The sequence below is a fragment of the Andrena cerasifolii genome, chromosome 4 (genome assembly GCF_050908995.1).
Source record: "Andrena cerasifolii isolate SP2316 chromosome 4, iyAndCera1_principal, whole genome shotgun sequence".
Lineage (NCBI taxonomy): Eukaryota > Metazoa > Arthropoda > Insecta > Hymenoptera > Andrenidae > Andrena > Andrena cerasifolii.
Window position 1 is genome coordinate 1,236,304 of NC_135121.1, and position 23,130 is coordinate 1,259,433.

Consider the following 23,130-nt stretch of genomic DNA (forward strand, 5'->3'; position numbering starts at 1 on the left):
TTTGGTCTTTAATTTGTTTATGGTTTTTTCCTGACATTTTTCCACGCAGGTTTCCTCACTTGTCGTTGCCACCATCTCTTCGCTGCTCCTCTTCCACGACCATCCCCTTTATTTCTTCTTCTTCCATTTCCTCGATGATTTCCCCGATGCACTCTCCCTCGCGTTGATCCAAATCCTCTTGACTTCTTACATACTACTGCAATGTGATCATACCTCTGGCAGTTAAAACATTTCTTTTTACTGTAACACTCGTCTGCCATGTGACCTTTCTTTCCACAGTTGTAGCAATATATTTCACTTTTTGTTTTTTTCTGTTACTTTTCTTACATTTTCATTGTCTCTCGCAGTCTTGTCTCCTCTTCTCTTTTCCTTTCACAGCTCTTCCTGTTTAAGTGTATACCGTATATCGTTGATGGTGACGTCTCTCTGACACTCTATTACATTTTGGTCGAACTCAGATTTCAAACCCTTTAAAACAAACATTCTTAGTTCATATTCTTCGATAGGCTTACCTAGCTGCACACATTGATTTTTAAGGGCCTCAGCTCCATGTATATAGGCATCCACGTTTTCCTCCTTTTTCATAGGTAGGTTCGACAACTCACTTAAGGATCTGGCTCTCAGTTGCTCGGTTTCTGCTGCCAAATTGTTCTTGATTGAATACCACAATTTATCTGCGTTCCTCTCCTGACAATATCTTAACAGTTGTGCTTTAGTCATCGTATTCAGAATAATTGTCCTGGCAGCAAAGTTGTCGTCATCCCATTCGTTCTATGCTTTATTTGGTATCATAATTTTCCTCATCTTCTTCTGGTTTTGCAGGTGGTTTGATTCCTATAACTTTCTTCCATAGTTTTTTGGATCTCAGTATCCCTTCTAACTTGTCACGCCAACAAGAAATAATTTGTGTCATTCAGTGGTTCTACCGCAGTTATGTCTCAGTGGTACGCCATGGTCGCAACACGTGTTCTTTCCCTCTTTTTAGGTTATGTAAAGTATCCTCGCACAAAACACTCTTTAGTAAAAAACTACCAAGCACGCTCTGCTACCATATGCTGCTGTAAAATGGTTGTTGAGTTCTTTCAATAATATAACACCCACATTTACTAAAGACATAATAAATATAATTAAAGATAAAATTGATTAATTCAATGCACGCACTCTCCCGTACTCTCTACATCACGCGCCCGACCTTTAGTCCTTTCCGGATCCATTTTTTCTCCCAGTCTTACCAACTTAAACCTAGTACTAAACCTAAGTATCACTAATATATACAACTCTATGATATAATAAAAATAACCTCACACTTTGCTCATTTTTTGTCATTGTTCGGACCACGGAATCCGAGCAGCCCTCATGAAACAAAGTTTTCACAATTATTTTGATCACCGTACGGATCACAGGGTCTGCATCGATCTAATCATGGTTTTGGATAAGTTACACTCTCGTCAGGCTCCGGGTTGAGCCAGGATCGATACGATATGGAAGTGACACCAATGATTCCTGGCGTTCCGTCGATTAAAATCATACCAAACATCATGCAAATCGGACTATTTTGACACAAGCAATTTGTATTCCTTATGTAAAAGTAGTCCGACTTGCATGTTGTTTGGTATGATTTTAATCGGAAGAACATAAGGAATCCATTGGCGTCATTTCCCTTTCGACAAGATGAAGAAAAGAATTTCTTAATACGCTGTAATGGATATTTCACCCTCCACTGCAGGGGCCTGACCCCAATTCGCTACGTTCGGCCCAAGATTCGTACCTTTTTCCGGAATAAAGCCATAAAATTCGAGTGAGGCACTGCGAAGGGCAGCCCTCGTCACGGGGTGACGGGCACAGCTCCAGAATTACCCTGTATCTGTTTAGGAAATAAAATAATTCTTTATTCTTTATCGTATGGATATGGAAGTGTCGCGGATGGATTCCTTGGGGTTTTCCACACGTGAGAAAAATGCTACCAATATAGCAATTAAAATGTATTATCCACCATCAATACACCTCGCGGAAACAGGAAACAGGATGGAAAGAAGTAGTTCGCTGACCGCGCGTGGTTCCGCCTGCCCGTCCTCCTTTCAAATTAAACACGGATCCCTTATCTCTCGAGCATAAACACGCTTTGGAATATCAAAACGAAAACTAGCTCCGCGTATACGCTGCGAGAGAAGGTAAGCCATAAGAAGGAGATTATTTTATTATGACTAATCATTCCTGCAAGGATGCAGATGCGAATTCACCACCTCTTCATAGTAATATCTCCTCCCTATGGCGAACCTTTTCTTGTACCCAATCGTCGCGCGTTCTTCTGCTCCGATATTCGAGCGCGTGTCTATACTCCAGCCATAAGGGATCCGTCTATAATTTGAAAGGAGAACCGCGCAGGCGGGACCCCGCGCGAACTTCCTGTTCTCGGGTCTCACGTGTAATTTTTAAGTACAACAGCGCATGGGTGAGGTTGTATAGATTTAAGAGGTTGTTTTATATCAGGTGTTTATGAAAATATATTAGCAGCGGCTTGCTGATGAACGCGGCGGATTGATTGCAAGGTATTCAGTGGAACCACGTGTATTTCTACATACTTATAATAAAACTGAATTTAGTTTATCAATGTCTGAAAACAAGATATTCTAATTGCCCCACTCCTACGCCTACATATTTATCTTTTTTAAGCATGACTGTTAAGACTCGGTATATTGAAGTTTATATTCTCCGCAATGCCGTCACGATGGGCTTTTTAATCATTATTGCTGGACTAAACCTTGAGAATCCCAGGACAATGGTCAAATAAGGAAAGACCTCGCGAGGCTTCCACATCTGGCCGCCAAACGTAAACTAAAGATGTAGATATTTACAACCCTTGAATTTTATCACCCAACCGCTGTTCGGGAAGAAGGACGAAAGCGTTTTGCATTTCCTCCTGGACTGAAGCACCTTTTGTCACGCCTTGACCAATTATATTTTGCCATAACCACCTTCACTCGGAATTTGACCTACGGGTGGAGGAACCAATGCTTACGTTTTAAGGGAAAACACGGAGCAAAGGAGAATCAAACGAAAGTCGAGGTGTCAATAAGCATACATAGACTTCTGCTACGTTAGTGACTTGCTGGGTGATCGATATCGTTTAGTGATAGATATTGTCAAATATAAATAGTGATTCACCTATATTACATACAATTATGACAGACGACGCAAAGTGGAGCAACAAATCAGTGGCAGGGCTCCTCACTTTGTACAGAGGAATGCCTTCTCTGTGGAAAGCAAACACAGATGACTACAGAAATCGGAATTTACGCAAGCAGTGCTACGACCAGCTCATTGCATATTGCAAACCCATGTTTCCTCAAGCGGACAGAGATTTTGTTGCTAAAAAAATTCAAAGCCTCCGTGGGACATTCCGCAAAGAATTTAAAAAAGTAGCGGCGTCCAAACGGTGTGGGAAGGGGGCTGAGGACGTATACGTGCCATCTCTGTGGTATTATGATTTATTGGTGTTTACGAAAGACACCGATACACCAAGTGCCAGCATTTCCAATATTACTGAAGAGGAGACATCTCTCCTGGACGAAGCGGAAGAGCTACCCGAACAAACGGCGGCACAAGACGTAGAGGTACATGGGACGGACGACACTGATATCCAGCCTCACAATCAAGTAAGTTGATTTATGACCTTATTTATTTTATTACTATAAACCTCAACAAAATTAAGTGACTAACAAACACTATAAGTTATACTGCCTGGCGTTTTGCCTACACATTAGTGTCTGTTTGAAGTAAAACTCAGAATTTGTTGAGCTTTTTTATCGCATACATACATAGATACATACATATAGTCGGTGCCGCAAGCTTCTTCAAAAAAAAATTTTCCGACGGTCGTTGGTGTGGGGACTGTTATAGTCATTTAAAATGAAAAAATTAAGATTTATTTTCTATATTATGGTTATCACTGTAGTTGGAACCGCGGACGAGTTTCTATCTTGAAAAACATTAATTGATCACAACGAAAAGAAGCTAAATTTCTAGCAGAAATCGAACATTTTTACGTAGAACTATGTCTTTCCCCGCACTATATAGGAATGTAACGGCTATGAGGGCCCGAATTAAGACTTGGATGTCACGAAATATGCAACCCTGTTGCGCTGTTACTGCTTGCAAACGGAAAGAGATAGAGAGCTAATTGTTATAGAGTTAAATAGAGGAAGGAACATTGCATCTAAAACTATATGAACCGTTATTATCAGTTCACTCTGAGCGAACTGACAGCGGTGCGAAAATGGACGAGATGTGGTTTGATTTCAGTTCGGCGCAACGAGCACGGCCCGGCAGAATGTAGTATGCACATATATGTATGCATTTCTCGTCCGACCGCGCGGTACCGTTTCATCTTCGCCGGGTTTCGCTGGTTGCTCACGCGATGATTCACAGCTTATGCGAAAAATGAAATGCTTTATATTCTTCATCGAATAAATATGGCAGTCACACCAATGGATTCCTTATGTTTTTTGCGATGAAAATCATACCAAATGTTATGTAAATCGGACTATTTTTAACGAAGCTAATTTTAATTATGCAAATCAATTTTTTATGTAATTTACTTAATTATGGTCCGAATTATGTCGTTCTTGGGGCCAATTTCATGGGGAAACCATAAAGAATCGATTGGCGTTACTTTCGCAAAGATCTGATTAGAAATGCCCAATTCGAGATTCGCCGCTTAGTGCGCAACATTGTAACGAAGACGGAACTCAGCGAGGCGCGTGATTGCTGGCGGTATCCCCTTTGACGACGTTTGCTAGAGAAACACCTCGTATTTTGCGTCGCGTTTTTTTTTTGACATTTTGCAAATGATTGTACTAAAGAACTGTTATCAAGTCCTATAACAAAATTTGTATTTACTTACCGCATATTTTTCATATATCGTTTCCAAGATATACTGAATAATGGGAACACACTCATTAACCTTTAGGGGGTGTTTTCACCCTGGAAACCCGGAAATGGGCACAAACAAAAACTCTCCTGATACTTTGTTACATGCCCCTATTGGTTCATCCCGTTCTTACTGTCTTCGCGTCGCTTTCCTACGCAACAGCGATTCAGCGGAATCGCCACGCGCGTGGCAGTCAGGTCGCCGAACAGGGGAAGTTATCGTTGTAAGCACAACGTGACCGTTGACGGTCCGGGCCCCGATATTTCGAAACCAGGAGCAATTGACAGGTGCCAGCGGGGCGATTTCCCCTGTCGATTTCAAGAGTGCGAGGCACAACCCTCAACCGGAGGACTCGGTAGCGATAGTTAGATTCAGAGCTCGAAATAGGAAGTATCGACGGCGAATCGCGCCGTCTAGACCGCGTCTCCGCCTAAAGGCTCCCCCAAACCAACGCGAATATCCGCTCCGCGCCGCGGATCAGACAAGGCTGCAGTTTTTTATACGTGGCGGCTTATGGGCAGTGTCATCTGAACCGCGCCGCGAAATTCGCGGCGGCAGCGGATATTTTGCCGCGATGGACTCGCGGCAGTTTACTATGCGTGACGGCTTATGGGGCTGTTCAGACCAACGCGGAACGTTTCCGCTGCGGCGGCGGATTCTTAGCGTATTTTTCCGCGGCGGACACGCGAATATTTTATCGCGTTGGATCCGCGGCAATTTACTGTGCGTGGCGGCTTATGGGGCTGTTCAGACCAACGCGAAACATTTTCGCTGCGACTGTGGATCCGCAACGTTTTTTCCACGGCGATATCGATTCGCTCTCTAAGGCGTTTTTTCCGCGGCGAAATTTCTCCGCTCTCCAAGGCATTTTTTTCACTGCCAATTGTAGGTAAACTATCGGGCTTCTCTTGATTGCCATATCTCGTCTATCGATGTGGTGAGCGCTCACTGCTCGGTGACGAAACAGGAAAAATAAGTTAACTTTATGTTATGCAAATCAATAGTTTATGTATATAATTCCCCTAATTATGGCCCGAATTATGTCATTTTTGAGGTTATCGGGAAAACATAAGGAATCGATTGACGTCACTTTCGCAAAAATATAATGAGAAATGTAGAACCTGACATTCGTCACTTGCTTAGTGCGCAACATTGTGTGGTCCTCACAGTCTCGAGCGTAGAAGGCCCCGAAACTCAGGGAGACGCGATCTTGTCGGCGGCATTGTCTTTCAGGACTCTAGCGGGAGAATCGCCCTGTAGTACTTTCGATTCCGTAAATCAGAATGAACAGACAGCTAATACATGCTGCTAGCTTAAAAGCCATTGGCGTAACTAGGATTTTTGTCTGGGGCGGGGGGCAGGCCCCATATTCTCTCCATCGTGTCCTCTCTCTCTCACTCACTCTTTTTTTATAGGTAGAGGTCTTTATATGAAAATCTTTATATGGATATTCTTCCGAATGGCCCCATGGGCCGATCGACGCGAGGTTTGAGGGGAGGAGTCGCGAGGGGGTGTGGACCCTAAATCTAAAGTTGTAGCTTCGAGTATTTATTAGTTTCCGAAATATATAAAAAAATTATTATTATTTTTTTACAAATTATTTTTTTTAACTGCATACCGGTAGCCCTAACGGGAATACATCCTCCCCCCCCCCCCAATTTGTTCTATGGAAAGTTGGACGTGTTCTTCTTACCTCTGCGTGCCCTACAGGCGCTTAAAAGGCAGTTGTATTTAGCTGATATTCAAAGCCAATTTTCTCAAAAACGAAGCGCGATTTTAAAAAATTGTATTGTACATTTTCGTCTTATTTTGGCCTGTAGAATCATCCCCCTAGAGTAGTGATTATCAATAGAGCAATAGGTATCCACCCTGTATAGTAGGATGTTTCTCGTTTAAATCTCCAAACTCACATCGGTTCGCTACCATGCTTTACACGCCGACCGCATTAATCTAGCCGCAACGAATACTAATACCCGGAACAAGTTGAAAAGTGGAATGCGTTGTGTCGGAATATGTCAGCAGAAATACTAAAAGTTTTTTATTAATATCTCGGAAACTAATAATTTCCCGAAGCAACAATTTTGGATTTAGGGTCCACGCACCCTCCCCACCCCTTCCCTCAAACCTCGTGACGATCGGCCACTGGGGCTATTCGGAAGTACAGCCCTTTATATACATACATTTTATATACACATTTTATAACAATCATTTACCTACATATTTTTTTGATAGGGACCATTCCGCGTTTTGGGGGTCAGGCCCACCCGGCCACCTAACTAGTTACCCTCATGTTAAAAGCTCGCTCTGTTTTAGAGTTTTTAAACCTCATTGAAGTAATATACACTGCGAGTGGTACGATCAGCCGACCGTAATAGCGAAGCGCGCGGCTTGCTTACCTGAAACGGGGATCACCGCTGTTTTTAACAGCTTACTGCGACATTGAATATGCAAGTTACAACCAATAGATAGGCTTACTTTATAGGAAGCACTTCAGGGAATATGGTAGTATTTTTTCAGATTTTTAAAATCGGGACCACGAGTCAAAATTTGCAAAACAAGCCATTTGTTTATAATTTTCACTGCTATGAAAATGATTTTTCATCCGGAAAATACTAATTCAGGAAGGCGGATCCTTCTAGATTAAAATAAAAAAGAAATCAACTAAATCCGACAAATAGTTTCCGAGGTAAAAGTTCATAAGTACAACCCATTTTCACGAAAATAGGCAAAACGAACAGGGAACCCCCAGATCAACGTCAAATATTCACAGCGGCAGCGAAATATCCGTTCCGGTGTGAGCATACACGAGAATTCCGCTACCGCTGCCGCTGCGGAAATTCCGTTGCCGCTCCGCTTGCGGCTAAATCGCGTTGGTCTAGGGGAGCCTTAAAAGCTTCCCCAAACCAACGCGAATTTCGCGGCGCGGAGCGGATCCGCCGCGGATCAGATAACACTGCCCATAAGTCACCCTACCTCCTCGTGGTCCCCGCTGGACAGCGCTCCACGTCGCTTCGCGACGTGGAGGGCCGACTACTCGAGCCGCTTCCCCCCAGGGGTAAATCCAACTTGTCCGATGACCCGCAAGGCGAGGGCAGGGTTTTTCCAAGTCGCGTGCCTTCCATCTACGCACGCCGTCTCCCTTGGCAGTATTCCCAGAAAGATAGAGAATAACACCTTTTCTCGCGAAGCCGGTATGAGTCGGAAAACCGACTTGGTTGTACGGCGTGTCCGATCGCTGTCGCGATCGGGACCAGAAGCGCGCACAATACTTGCCCATAAGCAGCCACGTATAAAAAACTGCTGAACCGCGGCGGATCCGCTGCTGTCGCGAATATTCGCGTTGGTCTGTGGGAGCCTTAAGTGTCCATCTCGCGAATCGCGCTCGGCCGATCTGATTAGGCGAAGTGTATCTCTGCTCCGGTATTCCAAGAAACGGCCTCACCGGGAGAGCATTTACGCGCCGATACGGGCCACCATGACCGCGAAGACCAGGGACAGAGCAATCGAGCGAGCCGAGAGACATCAGGTTCACCGCCATCCGAGCGTTACCTGAGAGTAACACGAGCGCCCGCGACCTACGACAGGTTCAGCGACACGCGAGCGTCAACAGAGACGGAGAACGGGAACGTTTAATAGATTTTATTCACCGCGTGAGTCGCCTGTACCGATAGGTGACCGTAAGAGCTGAAGAATTAATCGAAGAGAATAATGAGAGGACCTTGAGGGAACTGGAGCGATTGGCTCGTTCCTCGATTATCACGGGATTACCCCGAAGAATTGCGACTAAAGTAACTATATCAAAGCCAGAATCACTAGATGACGCGTTCGATTTAGCGCTACACGCACAAAGGCGAGAGCAGGAAATGTCCGGCTTGCCGCGCTATGGTACGTACGGGTCCACTCGGAGCGCGCGTCCCCCGTCCTTTACGATCCCGAGCAAAGATGGACAGAATAGAGGCAACCGAGGATGACTCATACGAAGAGCCCATTACTCCGCAAATACACGCCCCCGCCACCGGGATGCAGAATATCACGATCAGTACCCTCGCGAACCGGATTATGGCGAGCCGACACCGCCGCGCCGGCCAACGATACTGCTGACGAGGCTAGGTGAGCGTTCACTGGGATACCAACGCAGACCGTCCGCTCCACAGGGAAGACACGCACAGGGAGACCCCGAGACATTAGACAGCCACGGCACCGCGATTCTAGAACGTATGAACTTCGCGAATCGCGGACATACGAACCGCGTGAACCAAAAAGATATGAACTTCGCGAATCGCGATGATCGAAGGAACGCGAAACCTCTCCTGAAAACTGCGACCATTTAAACTACCAGCGCGCCCGCCCGTTCAACCGAAACGAGGCGGGCGGGTCCTCCTCGCAGGCCCAAAGATCCCCTCGAAATCAGAACCAGCGACGGTTCTCGGATGCGCAGACACCCCTCGCATCCGGATCAGGGCCGAACAACTGGAGAACGGTGAGGAAGAATTCATCATAGACACGGGATGAACCGATAGGGGCATGTAACAACTTCTATTGAGGCCCTATACAGATCTGCACAGTTTAAAAAAAAATCAGAATGTTCGGGTAACCGAACTTCCCTTGTCAGATGGCGTCAGAGCCACAACCGTAGTTCTACGTGAAATATGCAGCATAATACATTTATGCTTGAGACTTTTTTTAAAATGCTATCATTCTGCAAATTTGTATTGTTAGGGCGGCACTGTGGTTCCAACTACGTAGAAATATCTTTTCAATATAGTGCTGAAAGTAAACAAGAAACGGAATTTCTGATTAATAATATTTTATTTATAATTTTACAATGGACACAGAAAAAAATGTAGACATATGGTTGTGTTTTTATAAAATTATAATTTATTATAGTGACTATGTATGTATTACTATTGCACGGAGATGTGCAGAATTACAATTGAATTATTACTTCATGAATTATGATTACAAAATAATTTAATTAAATCGTATTCAAACAGTAATATTAACGCATGCGCATGTCGACTTAATGTATAAGGTGTTCAAAAAGTAATGGTCACTGGTTTGGGGGGTGAATGTGCACCTCTGGACCAGTGGAGATTTGTTAAAAAAAACTTGCTACAAAATTGTTTATAACACGGAAAATGAATGTTTGAACGATTCGATTGTATAAAGTTACACGTATAGGCATGGGCCTACCCACTACTCTGCCGTTTTGGTAGTATCAACCTATTATGGACAATATGAATATCCGGACTCTTGAGAGCAGGAGAATCGTTGCAGACCTGTGTTTTTTATTTAAGGTAATTCACGGGCATACAAATAATTCCTTGATCTCATTGGTTGATTTTAACGCGCCTGCCCAATCCGTCAGAACTGCTATGCTGTTCAGGCCCCCGTTGCGATTCAGGGATACGGATCCAATCTTCAGAATTTATACACTGGCGAATAATTATTGTGAGCGTACAGTATTTCCTCGTTACGGGCTTGGTTTGGTATACACGATACGGACTTTTCGCTATCCCCACCACTTCTGTCTCACTCTTGTCCGGCGAAGGCGAGAGCGAGATGGAACGAGAGCGAGCGAGAGGCACTGAAAGCGAGCGAGGACGGTACGAAACAGACGACGCGTTGATGTTTTGTCTCGCTCCGTCTTTCGGACGCCTGACGCTCTGTCCTTTGCGTGCGCGACGGGCATGCGCGATGGTCGCAAGCGCTTACCGTGAGCCGGGTCAGCGTCAAGATTTTGCGAAGCGGTTTTCGTGCTCACGGTAAGCGCTTGCGACCACCGCGCATGCTCGCCGCGCACGCAGTGTTCCATCTCGCTCCCCCCTTCGGTCAAAAAGAAGCGAGAAACGAACACTCTAAAGTAGGGCTCTGTTCACGATACGGGCTCAACGCCGGTCTCGACCAGCGAGCCGCTAACGAGAAAATACTGTACTGATTTCTTTGCGCGGAATGTACACGTCTTTAGATCTGGACTGCTTAGAGTTTTGGATGGAATGGTATGACGATTGAGTGACTGGTTATGCGCTCAATCGGGGAAATATTTCCTGGTTGGTTTGTTTGGGTGTGACACTCTTATTGGTCTTTAGATTTTTTGGTTCTCGGTGTAAGTTGTGTGTATTTTTTGGGAGCGGTAATGTGGATTTGCGCTTTTTTCCCATGTCTTTTTGTAAATAAAGGGGTCTTCCCGTAAGACAAATAAATAAATAAATAAAGGCAGTTGGCCTAACTAGGTCAATGCACCTTGCACTCTCTTCTGTCCCTTTAAACGACGGATTGTATTTCTTTACCAAATCAGCAGAGTAGTGGTAGGTCCATGCCTATACGTGCAACTCTATACAATCGAATCGTTGAAACATTCATTTTCAATGTTATAAACAATTTTATAGCCAGTTTTTTTTAACAAATCTCCGGTAAAGATGTGCACATTAACCCTCCGAACAAGTGACCATTACTTTTTGAACACTCTGTACAGCAGGGATGCACAGACCGCGGCCCTCCGGTGATTTGCTGGCGGCCCGCTCACCATGTGTTACTTTAGTTTTAACAAGTCACAATATATGATAAATATAAATAAAACAAATAATATGTGATAGGTAACATAAGTCACAGTGAATCTATGTGGAACGTGGTCTTAATAAGTCTGTGCATCCCTGCTGTACAGTGTACACAAATGATTATTATTAACATATATATTAATACTATTTAACACCTTAAATTCGCTTGTACAACAAATGAGAGAAAGGTAAATAAAAGAAAGGGAATATCAGTAACCGAAGTTTGTTACACGAGTACATGTAGTCATATAGACATGAAAGATAAATATAAACATTTATCTCATTTCCTCAGATGATTACAGTAATTAGCTAATTGAATTAATTGAAAAGTTTAAATTATGCTCCTTTTGACATTATCCTATCACGCACTCATGTCCTTCTTACATCGCGCTTTCTCTCGCTCTCTAGGTCTTGGCAGTTGGTGACCTTTAAACCAAGTAAACTGATATTTGCTGCCAACTCCTTTCCAGCCATGATCGATTGGAAATAAATCAGTATCAAATTTTGAATGGGCGTTTCTCCAAATACTCGTAATATACGAAGTCCTTAAAATCTGTTGTCGTAATCCAGATTTAAATGGCGGTATGGTCGATGCATCGAAGTTTGCAGTTTTTATTTTAAATACTTCGCTGGTATCTTGAGAGGCGTACGTTTTCGAAAACATGGCAAACCTTGCTTCATTCGCGGAGTTTATTTTTTTTTTTCAAATATAAGCGACAGACAAACTCCTCTAGGATAGAAAAAACTTCTGTCGAATCACAATTATTAAGATTTCCACGATCGGCGAATGCTTTCTGATATTTTTCACAGCTCTGTAATAGATCAATGTTTCTTCTTCCTTTTTAAAAAATGCTGGATTGTAATCGCAGCCAGTCAGTGCGTGAAAATACAATAAATATACAATTACAATTTAATCAGCCTGTCAAGATACTAGCGAAGTATTTAAAATAAAAACTGCAAACTTCGATGCGTCGACTTTACTATACGAGTATTTGCAGAAACGCCCATTCAAAATTTCGTACTGATTTATTTCCAATCGATCATGGCTGGAAAGAAGTTGACAGCAAATATCAGTTTACTTGGTTTGAAGGTCACCAACTGCCAACATTCGTGAGCGAAGTTTTAATTGAGCCTGACCAGGAAGACCTTAGAGATGCTAATGGCTTGAGGAGTGAAATGTACCACAATTCAGAAAACGATTCTGCCACTGAAGACGGTGAAACAGAATTAGACAATTCCGATTGCGAGAGTTCAGATTGTGAAGTATTGTAAAATAGTTTATTAATCAATTTTGTATTGTTATACTATAATAAAATTGTAAAGTAATCATATCCACTTCATAATTCATATTAAACACCGATCTTTTATAAAAGTTAATATTAAATTCAATGTCGCGGTGAAAGATTTGACTACACGCTCAATTCATTTGTAAACATCTGGCAAGGTCTTATTACCGCTCATAGGCTGCCAGACTATTTTTTCCATTGGTTTTACAACATAAACAATTATTCCACCAAATGTCAGCCTCGTCGCTGTGAGTCAATTTTTTTGTTTAACATGTTTGGAGGTCTGCCAGACGACTAAGGTCCCCGCGGAGCGCTGCCAGACTGCGATTTTCTTATTTTGCATTAAGTTGTTGATTAATGTGTGGAGATTCAGCATTGTCGCGACTAGTCGGGGATGCTCTCAAACTTGACATGTTCTGTCTCCGAACTCGACTGCCAAACCACGCGTTCGTTGACTTTCAGCATAAGGTTAATTAGAAAAATTATAGAAAAACCTCGTCGCGATGAGACACTAAAAATGTTCACTGGCTCCCGGACTAAGGTCGTGTTCAGATATATTGGCCGGGGTGAGTTCGGTTTCGCGAGCAGCGCGCGAGGAGAAAGTTGCAGTTGAAGCAGTTGAAGTTGCTGGGCCCCCGAAGGGTATGGTGGGGTAACGGGAACGCTGCTCGGCTACGCCTGAACAAAGCCGTGTGGCTGTTGTTTATTCTTAGCGTAGTAGTTGTGTGCGTTACGAAGCTGCGTAAAGAATCAATGTTCTGAGCAATAAAGCTCCTGAATTTTTTCGGACCAAACGCACACCTATTCTGATGTATGTATTTCTACGCTATGGACTCGGTTTGGCCTACACGTCAGGAGCTTGGCGCTATCCCCACCACTTCTGACTTGCTCTTGTTCTACGAAGGCGAGAGCGAGCTGGAACGAGAGCAAGAAAGAAACGAGAAAGTGGTGGGGATGCTTCGCTGCATGAATACGTCACGGGCACCGAATCCCACCGCGCGACGAACAGGTCTAGCCCGAGAGAGAGTAAGAGCGTTGAAAAGAGGAGCACCGCAAGCAAGCGGTATGGTGAGAGAATACCCCTCACGAAACTCACCGGCCAATATATCTGAACACGACCTTAGTAGGCATGACCCCTTCATACAACAAACACTTACGCTTTACTCGCATTCAACATTTCTTCCTGCCACGGAACACTTCCTTCTCCTACGAAATACTCTTTGTAACGGTCCCTATTTTGTTTGGCAGAGTTATTTATATTCCTCGGAATAGCGGGTTGCAAATGATCCATTTGTACTGCATCGTTTTGACAATCCCCACCTGCATACTCCTGTTGTTCCTAATATATGCTGTACACCGTCTCCGTAAGAAATTATGGAGAACGCAAGTAGCCAATACGGCATAGAATATATTTTCCACCTTCATATTGATGGCTGTATGTAACACTCGAAATCGCGAGAATAATATATCAAATGTATTTTCTACTACGTTCCTAGCTCGCGACAATCTATAATTCAATATTCTTTTGTCGTGGTCCAGTTCTCTCTGAGCATAAGGCTTAAAAAAATTGTTAGTTAAAGCAAACGCTTCATCGCCTAAAAAGGCAAAGTTTAAATTCTTCATGGTTTCGTTGTTTTCCGGCAAATTCAACTGGCCGTTATTTAAACGTCTCATAAATTTTGTATGTTCGATAACACCCCCATCCGATATTCTTCTATTTTTGCCGACGTCGACAAAAATAAATTCGTAATTCGAATCGACTAAGGCCATTAATACAATACTATAATAATTTTTGTAATTATTATAAAAAGCTCCAGAATCCGGTGGTGGAACAATCCTTATGTGTTTTCCATCGATAGCACCTCCGCAGTTGACGAAATCCCATTTCTTATGAAACCCTTCCGCTATTTTCTTCCCCTCGTCCTTGGTATGCGGGAACTTTGACAAAACACAATGCAATACAAAAATAAAAAAATTAAATAGGTAGCGCACACAGAGATGATGTTGACAGCGAAGCATCTATGGAGTGACCTGCTCACAGCACTCACGTTTCATGAACAACAGACAGACGGGCAAACACGGACTTTTGTTTTTTTAATTTCTTTGCTATTTCTGATTTTATTAATTTATTTTTTTCTGTATGAAGGATGAAGATGTGCAACCGTGTGGAAGCACGAATAAACGGCCGGCTTGCGAAATCCATCGCTGCGCCAAGGAAAAAAAGACTGATGACAACGTCATTGAAGTTTTAAAAAGTTGCGCCGTCGCGTTGATGAATCCCACCACAAGCAGAATCGAAATCTCGGAGTACGAAGCCTCAGGCATAAAAGTTGCCAAACAATTAGAAAGAATGGATCCGGAGCAGGCTATATATGCGGACACCATAATAACAGCCGTCTTGAGAAGAGGATTATTGAAAACTTTAAAGCCTCACACAGATTTGTGTGACAACGAGTGTAAGCTCTATGTTGTGCCGATCCGGGAAATGACGAACTTCAGCAGTAACAATAATAACGGTCGCAATGAACATTCGTCAAATGTTGAAGAAAATGATAGCAGGAGTTACTAGAGTTTTATAAATACGAGCGCGAATTCATATGAAAATCGGTGTATTTTTTTTTATTTAAGCAATTGTCAGGCGCTCTGATTGAAAACTATTTATCTGAAACAAAACACCAAAAAGAATTTTGTTCTTTAGGAAATTGCGCAAGCAATGAACCTCGAAACGTAGGAAAATTTTTCATTTTTTATCCTCCCAATCGACCTTCATTACCTACGCAATCTCCTGAAGAACAAAACTCTTTTTTGTATTTTGTTTCAGATAAACAGAAGAGTCGCTATCTTGCACGCCGCACAGTAACTTTTCAAACGTAGCGCCTGACAATTGTATAAATAATTCTTTCAATTAATATTTTTGTTGCTAACTAATGGTTTCTTCTTCTGGTTATATCCTCTGCTCGGTCTGCGAAAAATACTATAAAATGATTTTTATATCTCGTGGATTTGGCTTTCCCCCTTAATAAAGATACGTATATCATTTCTTTAATAAAGTATTATTGTAAGTCTTACCTTAATATGTAACCCTTACCTTTAAGAACTCTGCCCGTAGGGCATGATACAGTGCTTTGCACGTCTCAGGAATTAATTTGGATATCAAAGAAGCTGATATTCCTGTTGCAAATTTTAAATCTTCATAAGAATGCCCAGTTGCCAAAAATCTTAATGTGTCGATAAGACGTTGCTCTGCGGTGATACTCTGTCTCATAATGGTGTCCATTTTCTTAATTCTCTTTTAAACTAAACTGAGGAGATCATCTGATCGAACGCTCCAGAATCTATCCTCAATTAATTCCGGTAGTCATCTGGATAATTTTCTCTCAGCGCTCGCAGAAGGGGCTGATCATTGAAATTTCCGCAGTATTCATTTACCCAGACCTGGCGGTTTCTTCTTCTGCTTATTCTTCGGTCTGCTACTGTTAAATGCACAGCAGCAGCAGCAGCAGCAACAACAACAACAGCTAAGTTCCGGTCACGATTATTGTTCACCGCAAACATGATAAAACTTTTGTTCACAGCTTTTTTTTTAAACCGCGTTGTTCACACAGGCTTAGCTGCCAACACGCCATCCAGAAATTTTCGGACGGAAAATTTTTGTCTTTTACCGAACGTTACTACTTCTTACACTTGAAGTGGTTCGGTGTGAGGATAATACACACACCTAACCCAACTCAATGTACATTATCCACAAATAACAGTTAACAATAACAATTAACAATAACGATTAACAATAACAATTAATAATAACGATTAACAGTACCACGTAACGGTACTAATTAACGGTAACAATTAACAATAGCAATTAACAGAAATAATTAAGTGTAACAATTAATAGTAATAAATGAACAGTAAAAATTGAAAAACAGTAAGAATGCGTGCGCAGTACGTGATGTCTGAGAGCCGGTTCGAGACCAAGTGTCCGCTTCGTGAATTTTCGCCAGTTAAAAAGGAAAGACTAGACAGAGTTAGAGATAGCGAATAAAAAAAGATAGCGATACCCCGAAAACGCAGATGAAGTAGGAAAAAAAACAGAGAAAAAACATAGAGAGGGTGAAAAGAAAGCGTGGGTTAAGAAAACTGTCCTCCAGCTCGCAAAGGCCTGGTTACCAAATGTGCCTGATGGTGACCAGGCCTGTGCGACCCCTTAAAAGTAAGTAGGTAGATGGAAGCAGAAACTGTAGGAAGAGGTAGGTACATAATATAAAGGAGTAAAAGTGAAAGTTAGATATAGCTTCAGAAACAGAAAAAAAAATAAATATGGCAAAGACGTAGTTTAGTATGAAATTTGTATTTTTGTGTATCCATCACTCTATTCTGATAGCTAGTGGACAAAATATTTAACAATGCAAACAGATATGTCGTATTCCTATTACTTAGAAAAAAATTTGATCTGAAGATGACCTTTCATATTCCAACGGGAATCGTGCCAAATTTCAAAACAAAATGTCGATATTTTCAGAATTTCTGTAGATATGTATAATTTTGTATTTCATATATTTTGAATGTGTATAGTTTCAGCTTATTTATGACATAAATACTTTTCAAAAACACAACACGTTTTAAAATTTATAAAGAAAGCTCGACGTTCCTTCAAACTGTAGATCAGGGGTGCACATTAAGTCTGCCCTAGGGCAGTCGATGCGCTCTCAAGCTCGACCGTAGTATGCTCACTCCCCACTCCTCGGTATAAGGTCTCGTGGTGGAGAACTGTATGACTGCAGAGGCCGTATGCCCCTTTTGTTTTCTCTAAGGAAAATATAGTATTGTCTCGAGCTTCCCATTGTTGCTCGAACGCAGTCACCAGAAAGATCTTGTTTATGTTTTTATGACACCCCCAACAGCTAAATACATACTCTTGGGTCGAGGTTTCAATTCGGGAAAAATTGTGGTGCTTACCAATAAAAATGCCACCAATATAGCAATTACTAATTGTAAGTATTATCCACAATCAATACGCCTCGCGGAGAGACACAGGAAGAAAGAGAGTACCCATGTACAGTATTTCCTAGTCCTAATTTTGAGTGTTCGTTTCTCGCTTCTTTCTGACCAAAGGGGGGTGGGGGGCGAGATGGAACACTGCGTGCGCGGCGAGCATGCGCGGTGATCGCAAGCGCTTACCGTGAGCACGAAAACCGCTTCGCAAAATCTTGACGCTGGCCCGGCTCACGGTAAGCGCTTACGACCATCGCGCACGCCCGTCGCGCACGCAAAGGACAGAATGTCAGGCGTCCGAAAGACAGAGCGAGGCAAAACATCAACGCGTCGTCTGTCTCGTACCGTCGTCGTTCGCTTTCAGTGCCTCTCGCTCGCTCTCGTTCCATCTCGCTCTCGCCTTCGCCGGACAAGAGTGAGACAGAAGTGGTGGGGATAGCGAAAAGTCTGTATCGTGTACACCAAACCGAGCCCGTAACGAGGAAATACTGTAGTTCGCTGGCTGCACCGGCAGTGATGCCAGAATCGTGGGACGTGGGACAAATGCTTACCCCCACTATAACGTATTGTCGTCCCCCACTTTCTTCCCGTCGCGCTGCACACAAGCATATTCCTACTCCCCTCCGTGCGCGTTGCCTGTTGGGCTGTCGAGTACACAGGGGTAGGGATATGCTTGTGTGCAATGCGATGGGAAGAAAGTGGGAGACGACAGTACGTCATAGTGGAGGTAAGCATTCGTCCCACGTTCCACGATTCTAGCATCACTCCCAGCGAGTGTCAAGGGCTGCGTTCAGCCGACAAAACCGGTGAGACACCGGTTGCAAGGTCACCAGTGATCAGTGATCAGTATCTGCAAGTATCTGCTGAACGACATTACGTAAATCTGACGGGAGTATCAAAAACATGGATCCAGAATTATTAATTGGTCTGGATATTGGTTTGGATTTCGATGTAATCAAAATAATAGTAGATGAATTGTCAGAATCTACAATTTTATTAATCGCAGAACGTGGCGTTAGATCTAGAAATGCAAATTATGTAGAGGTTATAGTTCCCCTATATACCAAGAGTTTGTTTAAAGAACATTTTCGAATGTCACGCATAAGTTTTGAAGTAAGTATACATTTTCGAATCGAGTGATAGTTTTTAAATGCAGAAAATAAAATATATAACCTATAATATTGGATATTACATTGTTCTTGTATTATTTTGACCGGGTCCCGACATCTTGAAAAACCAGAACTGATCCCTGATCCCAAATGTACCGTAGCTTATTTCCGGTATAAAAAATGGCGAACGGTTACTAAACATGTTGAGTAGGTGGTAAGTGAGCGGTTGCGTTTAGAGTAAAATCTAGTGAGATTACGCACCGGTTGATCACCGGTTGCTCACCGGTTGTGTCTGCTGAACGCACCAAATGGTCGCGCACTTTTTTCGTCCGTGTCGACGAAACGTTGCCCCCACAAGCGACACACGCTCGCGTCGTTAGAACTACGCAACTGTTAACTCGTCAGCGAGTTCTTTGGTTTCGCGCTCCGCAACCACGAATACGCGATGTCCGCAAAGTCTCGCAGTTCCTGCACGAACCACTGCACGCACTCGGTTTTGTGGCGATACACGTGATAACGGCACAGAGACGCGTCGCCGGAACAATGTATATAATACCCCATGTTGTACGTTCTGTGCAGCTGGTATGTATACGTGCGAATCCATTTCGCAGGCTCGACGTCCTCCAGCATGCACTCGAAGTCCGCATGCACGATAAATGATGCTCGTTCCTTAATCTTGGAATTTTTGAACCGCAACCATTTATCCTCCGCGGCACCCTCCAGAAATTGACGTAGATTGACGTAACCCACGTTAATGACACCACCAGTCGAAATACGATTCCGAAACGCGGTTTCCACATCCATACGACCTTGGGTGCCATCGATCGACCCGAAACCCCGAATCCTATTTACGAAAACCATTCCTGCACGACTCGTTGAGGCAGGGTAAGTACTCGCTACACGATATTAGCCCCTCACTGCGCTGCTCTTCGGTAGACAGTAGCGGAATCAATCCCTTCAACAACTCGTACGAATTTATGAATAAGTCCATGTCTTGCGATACTTATGCACTTAACGCCTTTCAAGGTCTGTACCGAACGACTGCGCGTCTGTGATTGAATATACTAACCACCTACCCTAGTCGAGATCCATGAGTCGTCATCGCTCCGAATTCTTTTCTTCGCACTCTCGCGTGTTCTATCTCTCTCACCCTCAAGGTCTTAATCAGGTGACGTGATGTCACGCTTGCTCGATACGTTACTACGCGTATCGAATTCCCGCGCCCGTGATAAGTGTGTTCGCACCCGTCACGATGGTCTCGATCTTCAAAATGCGTTGGGCAATGCCCGAATAATTATCGTTAAGTGAGATTGCTTTGAAGGAGACTGCTTTTGAAGGATATCGTCAGTCGTTCAACGCACGGGAAATACAATCGATTAATACAGTACGTTTCCATTACCATATGTTACTGATTCGTTGTGTTAGTAACTTTGAGAATTTTAATAAAAATTGGTTTCAGATTATGTCATTGCCCGTGAAATTGAATCACCCAGTTACCGCTGGGATCTCCGCTGCTGTGACACCTATCCACACCTCCAGCCGGAAAGTATATGTGACGTGTCCAAATGTCGCGATTCAAACCGAAGAAATTCGAGATAACAAAGTCCATGCGGCGGAAGTTATTCACGATGGCGACATTTTTTTAAAAGTATTTCATAATGCTGACGATGTAAATGATGAACCATCGGCTGACCACTACGGGGATGAACAACTTTGGCTGAATAGGCATGCGCAGCAAACATACTTTTTAGACGACGATGATAATGATGTATATGGAAATATATATCAGCGGAATCGTGCGGGTGCTAAAAAAAGTGTGGGTTGGCGAAACTGTGTCAATGCGGGAAAGATTGAGTTTGTCGCTATTTCTACGAATGCAGTATTGGGGCTTCAGGCTTGTGATATTGCACTTCCAATTTTCCCCGAGCAAGTTGGCGATGATTCATTTTATACCGAGGAAGATCTATTTAACGAAGTCATCGACAATGCTTTTTCAAATATGGCACTATCATCGACAATTACTGCCGACGATAGTGCCATATTTGATGACGATGTTGTCGAGTGGGATAATTAAGTTCAATAAATTACTAAATCTTAAAAATCTTAATATTGATATGCCAGAATTACTTACCTATATTCCACCTTCCCTGCGAAATACCATATCAAGTATATGTATGTATTGAGATTACGAGTGAGATCGCGACGACGCATTCTTTCATGGCGATCATGAGGCGGTTGCGCTAGTTAGATTAATTTCGCGCCTGCGCACCGAGCCGCGCACGTGCCAATTACCCCCACCACCGCCCAGGTTTGCGCACGCGACGCCATTTTGAAATCTCCCTCCCCTGTGACGTCATCTAAACGCCAATTTTTTGGAGATTTACACGTTTCTTTATCTTAAATTTCCGAAAAGTTGGCCAAACCATCTATCCCAAAGCAACTACCGATCACAGTTTTTTGCGAATATCTCGAAAAGTAAAGCCAAGCCACGGCAACATGTATACGAAAATGTTGTTCAGAATCATGTCCCCGACAACACATTCCAACGTCATCGAAATCGGAGAAGGCTGCTCTTTTGTAAATAATTACCCAATTACGTAACGCAATAAATATGACTAAAGTAAAAAATGGTCATTTTCCTTACCTTCAAATAATCCTTATGTAGAACTTTATACAGAGCATCACATGTTTCAGGTATAATATAGGAAAGAGCCTGAGCTGATATTATTGTAGTAAATTTAAGATCTTCATAACATTTTCCAGTTGCAAGAAATCTCAATGTGGCAGTTAATCTCTCGTGCGCTGAGATGGCGTTTTTCATAAATTTCCATTTCTATTTCCGGTAAAAGCCATAAAATTCGGTGAAGCACTGCGGGGGGGGGGGGGGGGTTGTTTGCGCCACGGAGTACCAGGCCGCATCCTTCGACGGGCGTAGCTCCAGAATCACCCTGTATGATTTGTGCAGTGTGTGACCGGACTACCCTCCGTGTAATCGGTCTGCGCGAAGTGGGGCGCAAGTTCGATCATTATCAGTACTCCTGCCCGAGAGGAATACGATTTACTTTAATATTATAGTGCATGTGTGTTTTGTAATAAAGTGTTTCTATCGTCTCCTGAATTCAATAACTGGCATCCAGACATTTACACTCCTACAATCCGCCGTCAATACGCCTCCTGGAGAGACACAGGAAGAAATGGGGTAGCCCACCATCGCCGCGTGGCCTTCCCTAAAAATTCGCACAGATCCCTTATCTCTTGAATATAAACACGAGCTCCAATATCAAAACAAAAGCATGCGTTGACGTATTCCGTGCGAGAGAAGGTGGGCATTGGGGAGGAGGTATTGCTGTGAAGAGGGCCTCTTCAAGAGAGCAGCCGTTTTGGAGGGATGCAAATCCGATTGGTCCTAATACAATCTGGTCTAGCAACTTTCACACCTCCTAACCCTAACCAATCGAACTTGCATCCCTCCGAAAAGAACCAGCCATCCGAGCGTAGAAGCAAGTGTGAATTAAAAGACTATTGAAGTTGAAAATTGAGTCATATTTTCCTACTTATCTTTGCGTTCAATCTCTAAGTAAATTTTATAATGTTTTGAAACATTAACGGTGCGCTTCTCGACACCGCACTTGTACCTACCTAGCATTTCTGACGGAAAAGAATTGTCCAGCCTTTGGGTCTGCCATTCCTGGCGTAGACCTTTAGCAGGTAGGTATCTGTTTCAACGGGCAATGCCACCCGTGGCGCCAGCAAGACCGCCCCCGGTGCTTGCTATTCCAGAGTGTTTTCTTCCAGTGAAAATCAGTAAATTTGCAAGCGCAATATCTTATAAACCAGTGGAAATAAAGTGTATACATTAAAGCTTATTGAATTTGTCTTGGAACTCACTATTAACGGATGTCTTAAAAAAATAGTTCCATTTAAAAAACCGAACTTGACCATCGTATCTTTTAAAATAATAATCGAGGAAAAAATTCGTCTGCGCTAATTAATTGGCTCTCTCAAACCATGCAATTCCATGTAAAAAAAAATTTATCTCCAATACTGTAGGAGATATCTAGCTGTCCAGTCTTCCCGTGGACACCCTGTATGTAGAGCGTGACTAACTTCTTCTTTATTATATACAGAATGAAGAAAGTATATGTAGATATAAATAAATAGAACACTGCCGGCAATAATATTGTAGAAGTGTTCACCATACCAAGCAGTACAAATTCAATTGCCATGAGGTTTGAAATACGTTGAGTACCTCCCTCGAG

The 23,130-nt window shown here is 43.0% G+C and overlaps 2 protein-coding genes, 1 long non-coding RNA gene and 1 pseudogene across 10 annotated transcripts in view; 2 read left to right on the forward strand and 2 right to left on the reverse strand.

Annotated features, from left to right (window-relative positions):
- Positions 1-23,130, forward strand: part of Machr-a (muscarinic Acetylcholine Receptor, A-type) — a 200,745-nt gene that overhangs the window by 69,492 nt on the left and 108,123 nt on the right. The gene's annotated exons all lie outside the window — the stretch shown is intronic.
- On the forward strand, positions 6,168-7,461 carry LOC143368542 (uncharacterized). Its single transcript, XR_013085251.1, has 2 exons — positions 6,168-6,258; positions 7,246-7,461. It is a non-coding gene; the product is annotated as an uncharacterized LOC143368542 (long non-coding RNA).
- Positions 11,849-12,373, reverse strand: LOC143367921 (uncharacterized; annotated as a pseudogene).
- On the reverse strand, positions 13,903-16,334 carry LOC143368065 (uncharacterized). Its single transcript, XM_076810438.1, has 2 exons — positions 15,862-16,334; positions 13,903-14,711 (listed from the first exon to the last, which is right to left on the reverse strand). The coding sequence occupies exons 1-2, from the start codon at positions 16,048-16,050 to the stop codon at positions 14,028-14,030; spliced, it is 873 nt and encodes a 290-aa protein (XP_076666553.1). The 5' UTR covers positions 16,051-16,334; the 3' UTR covers positions 13,903-14,027.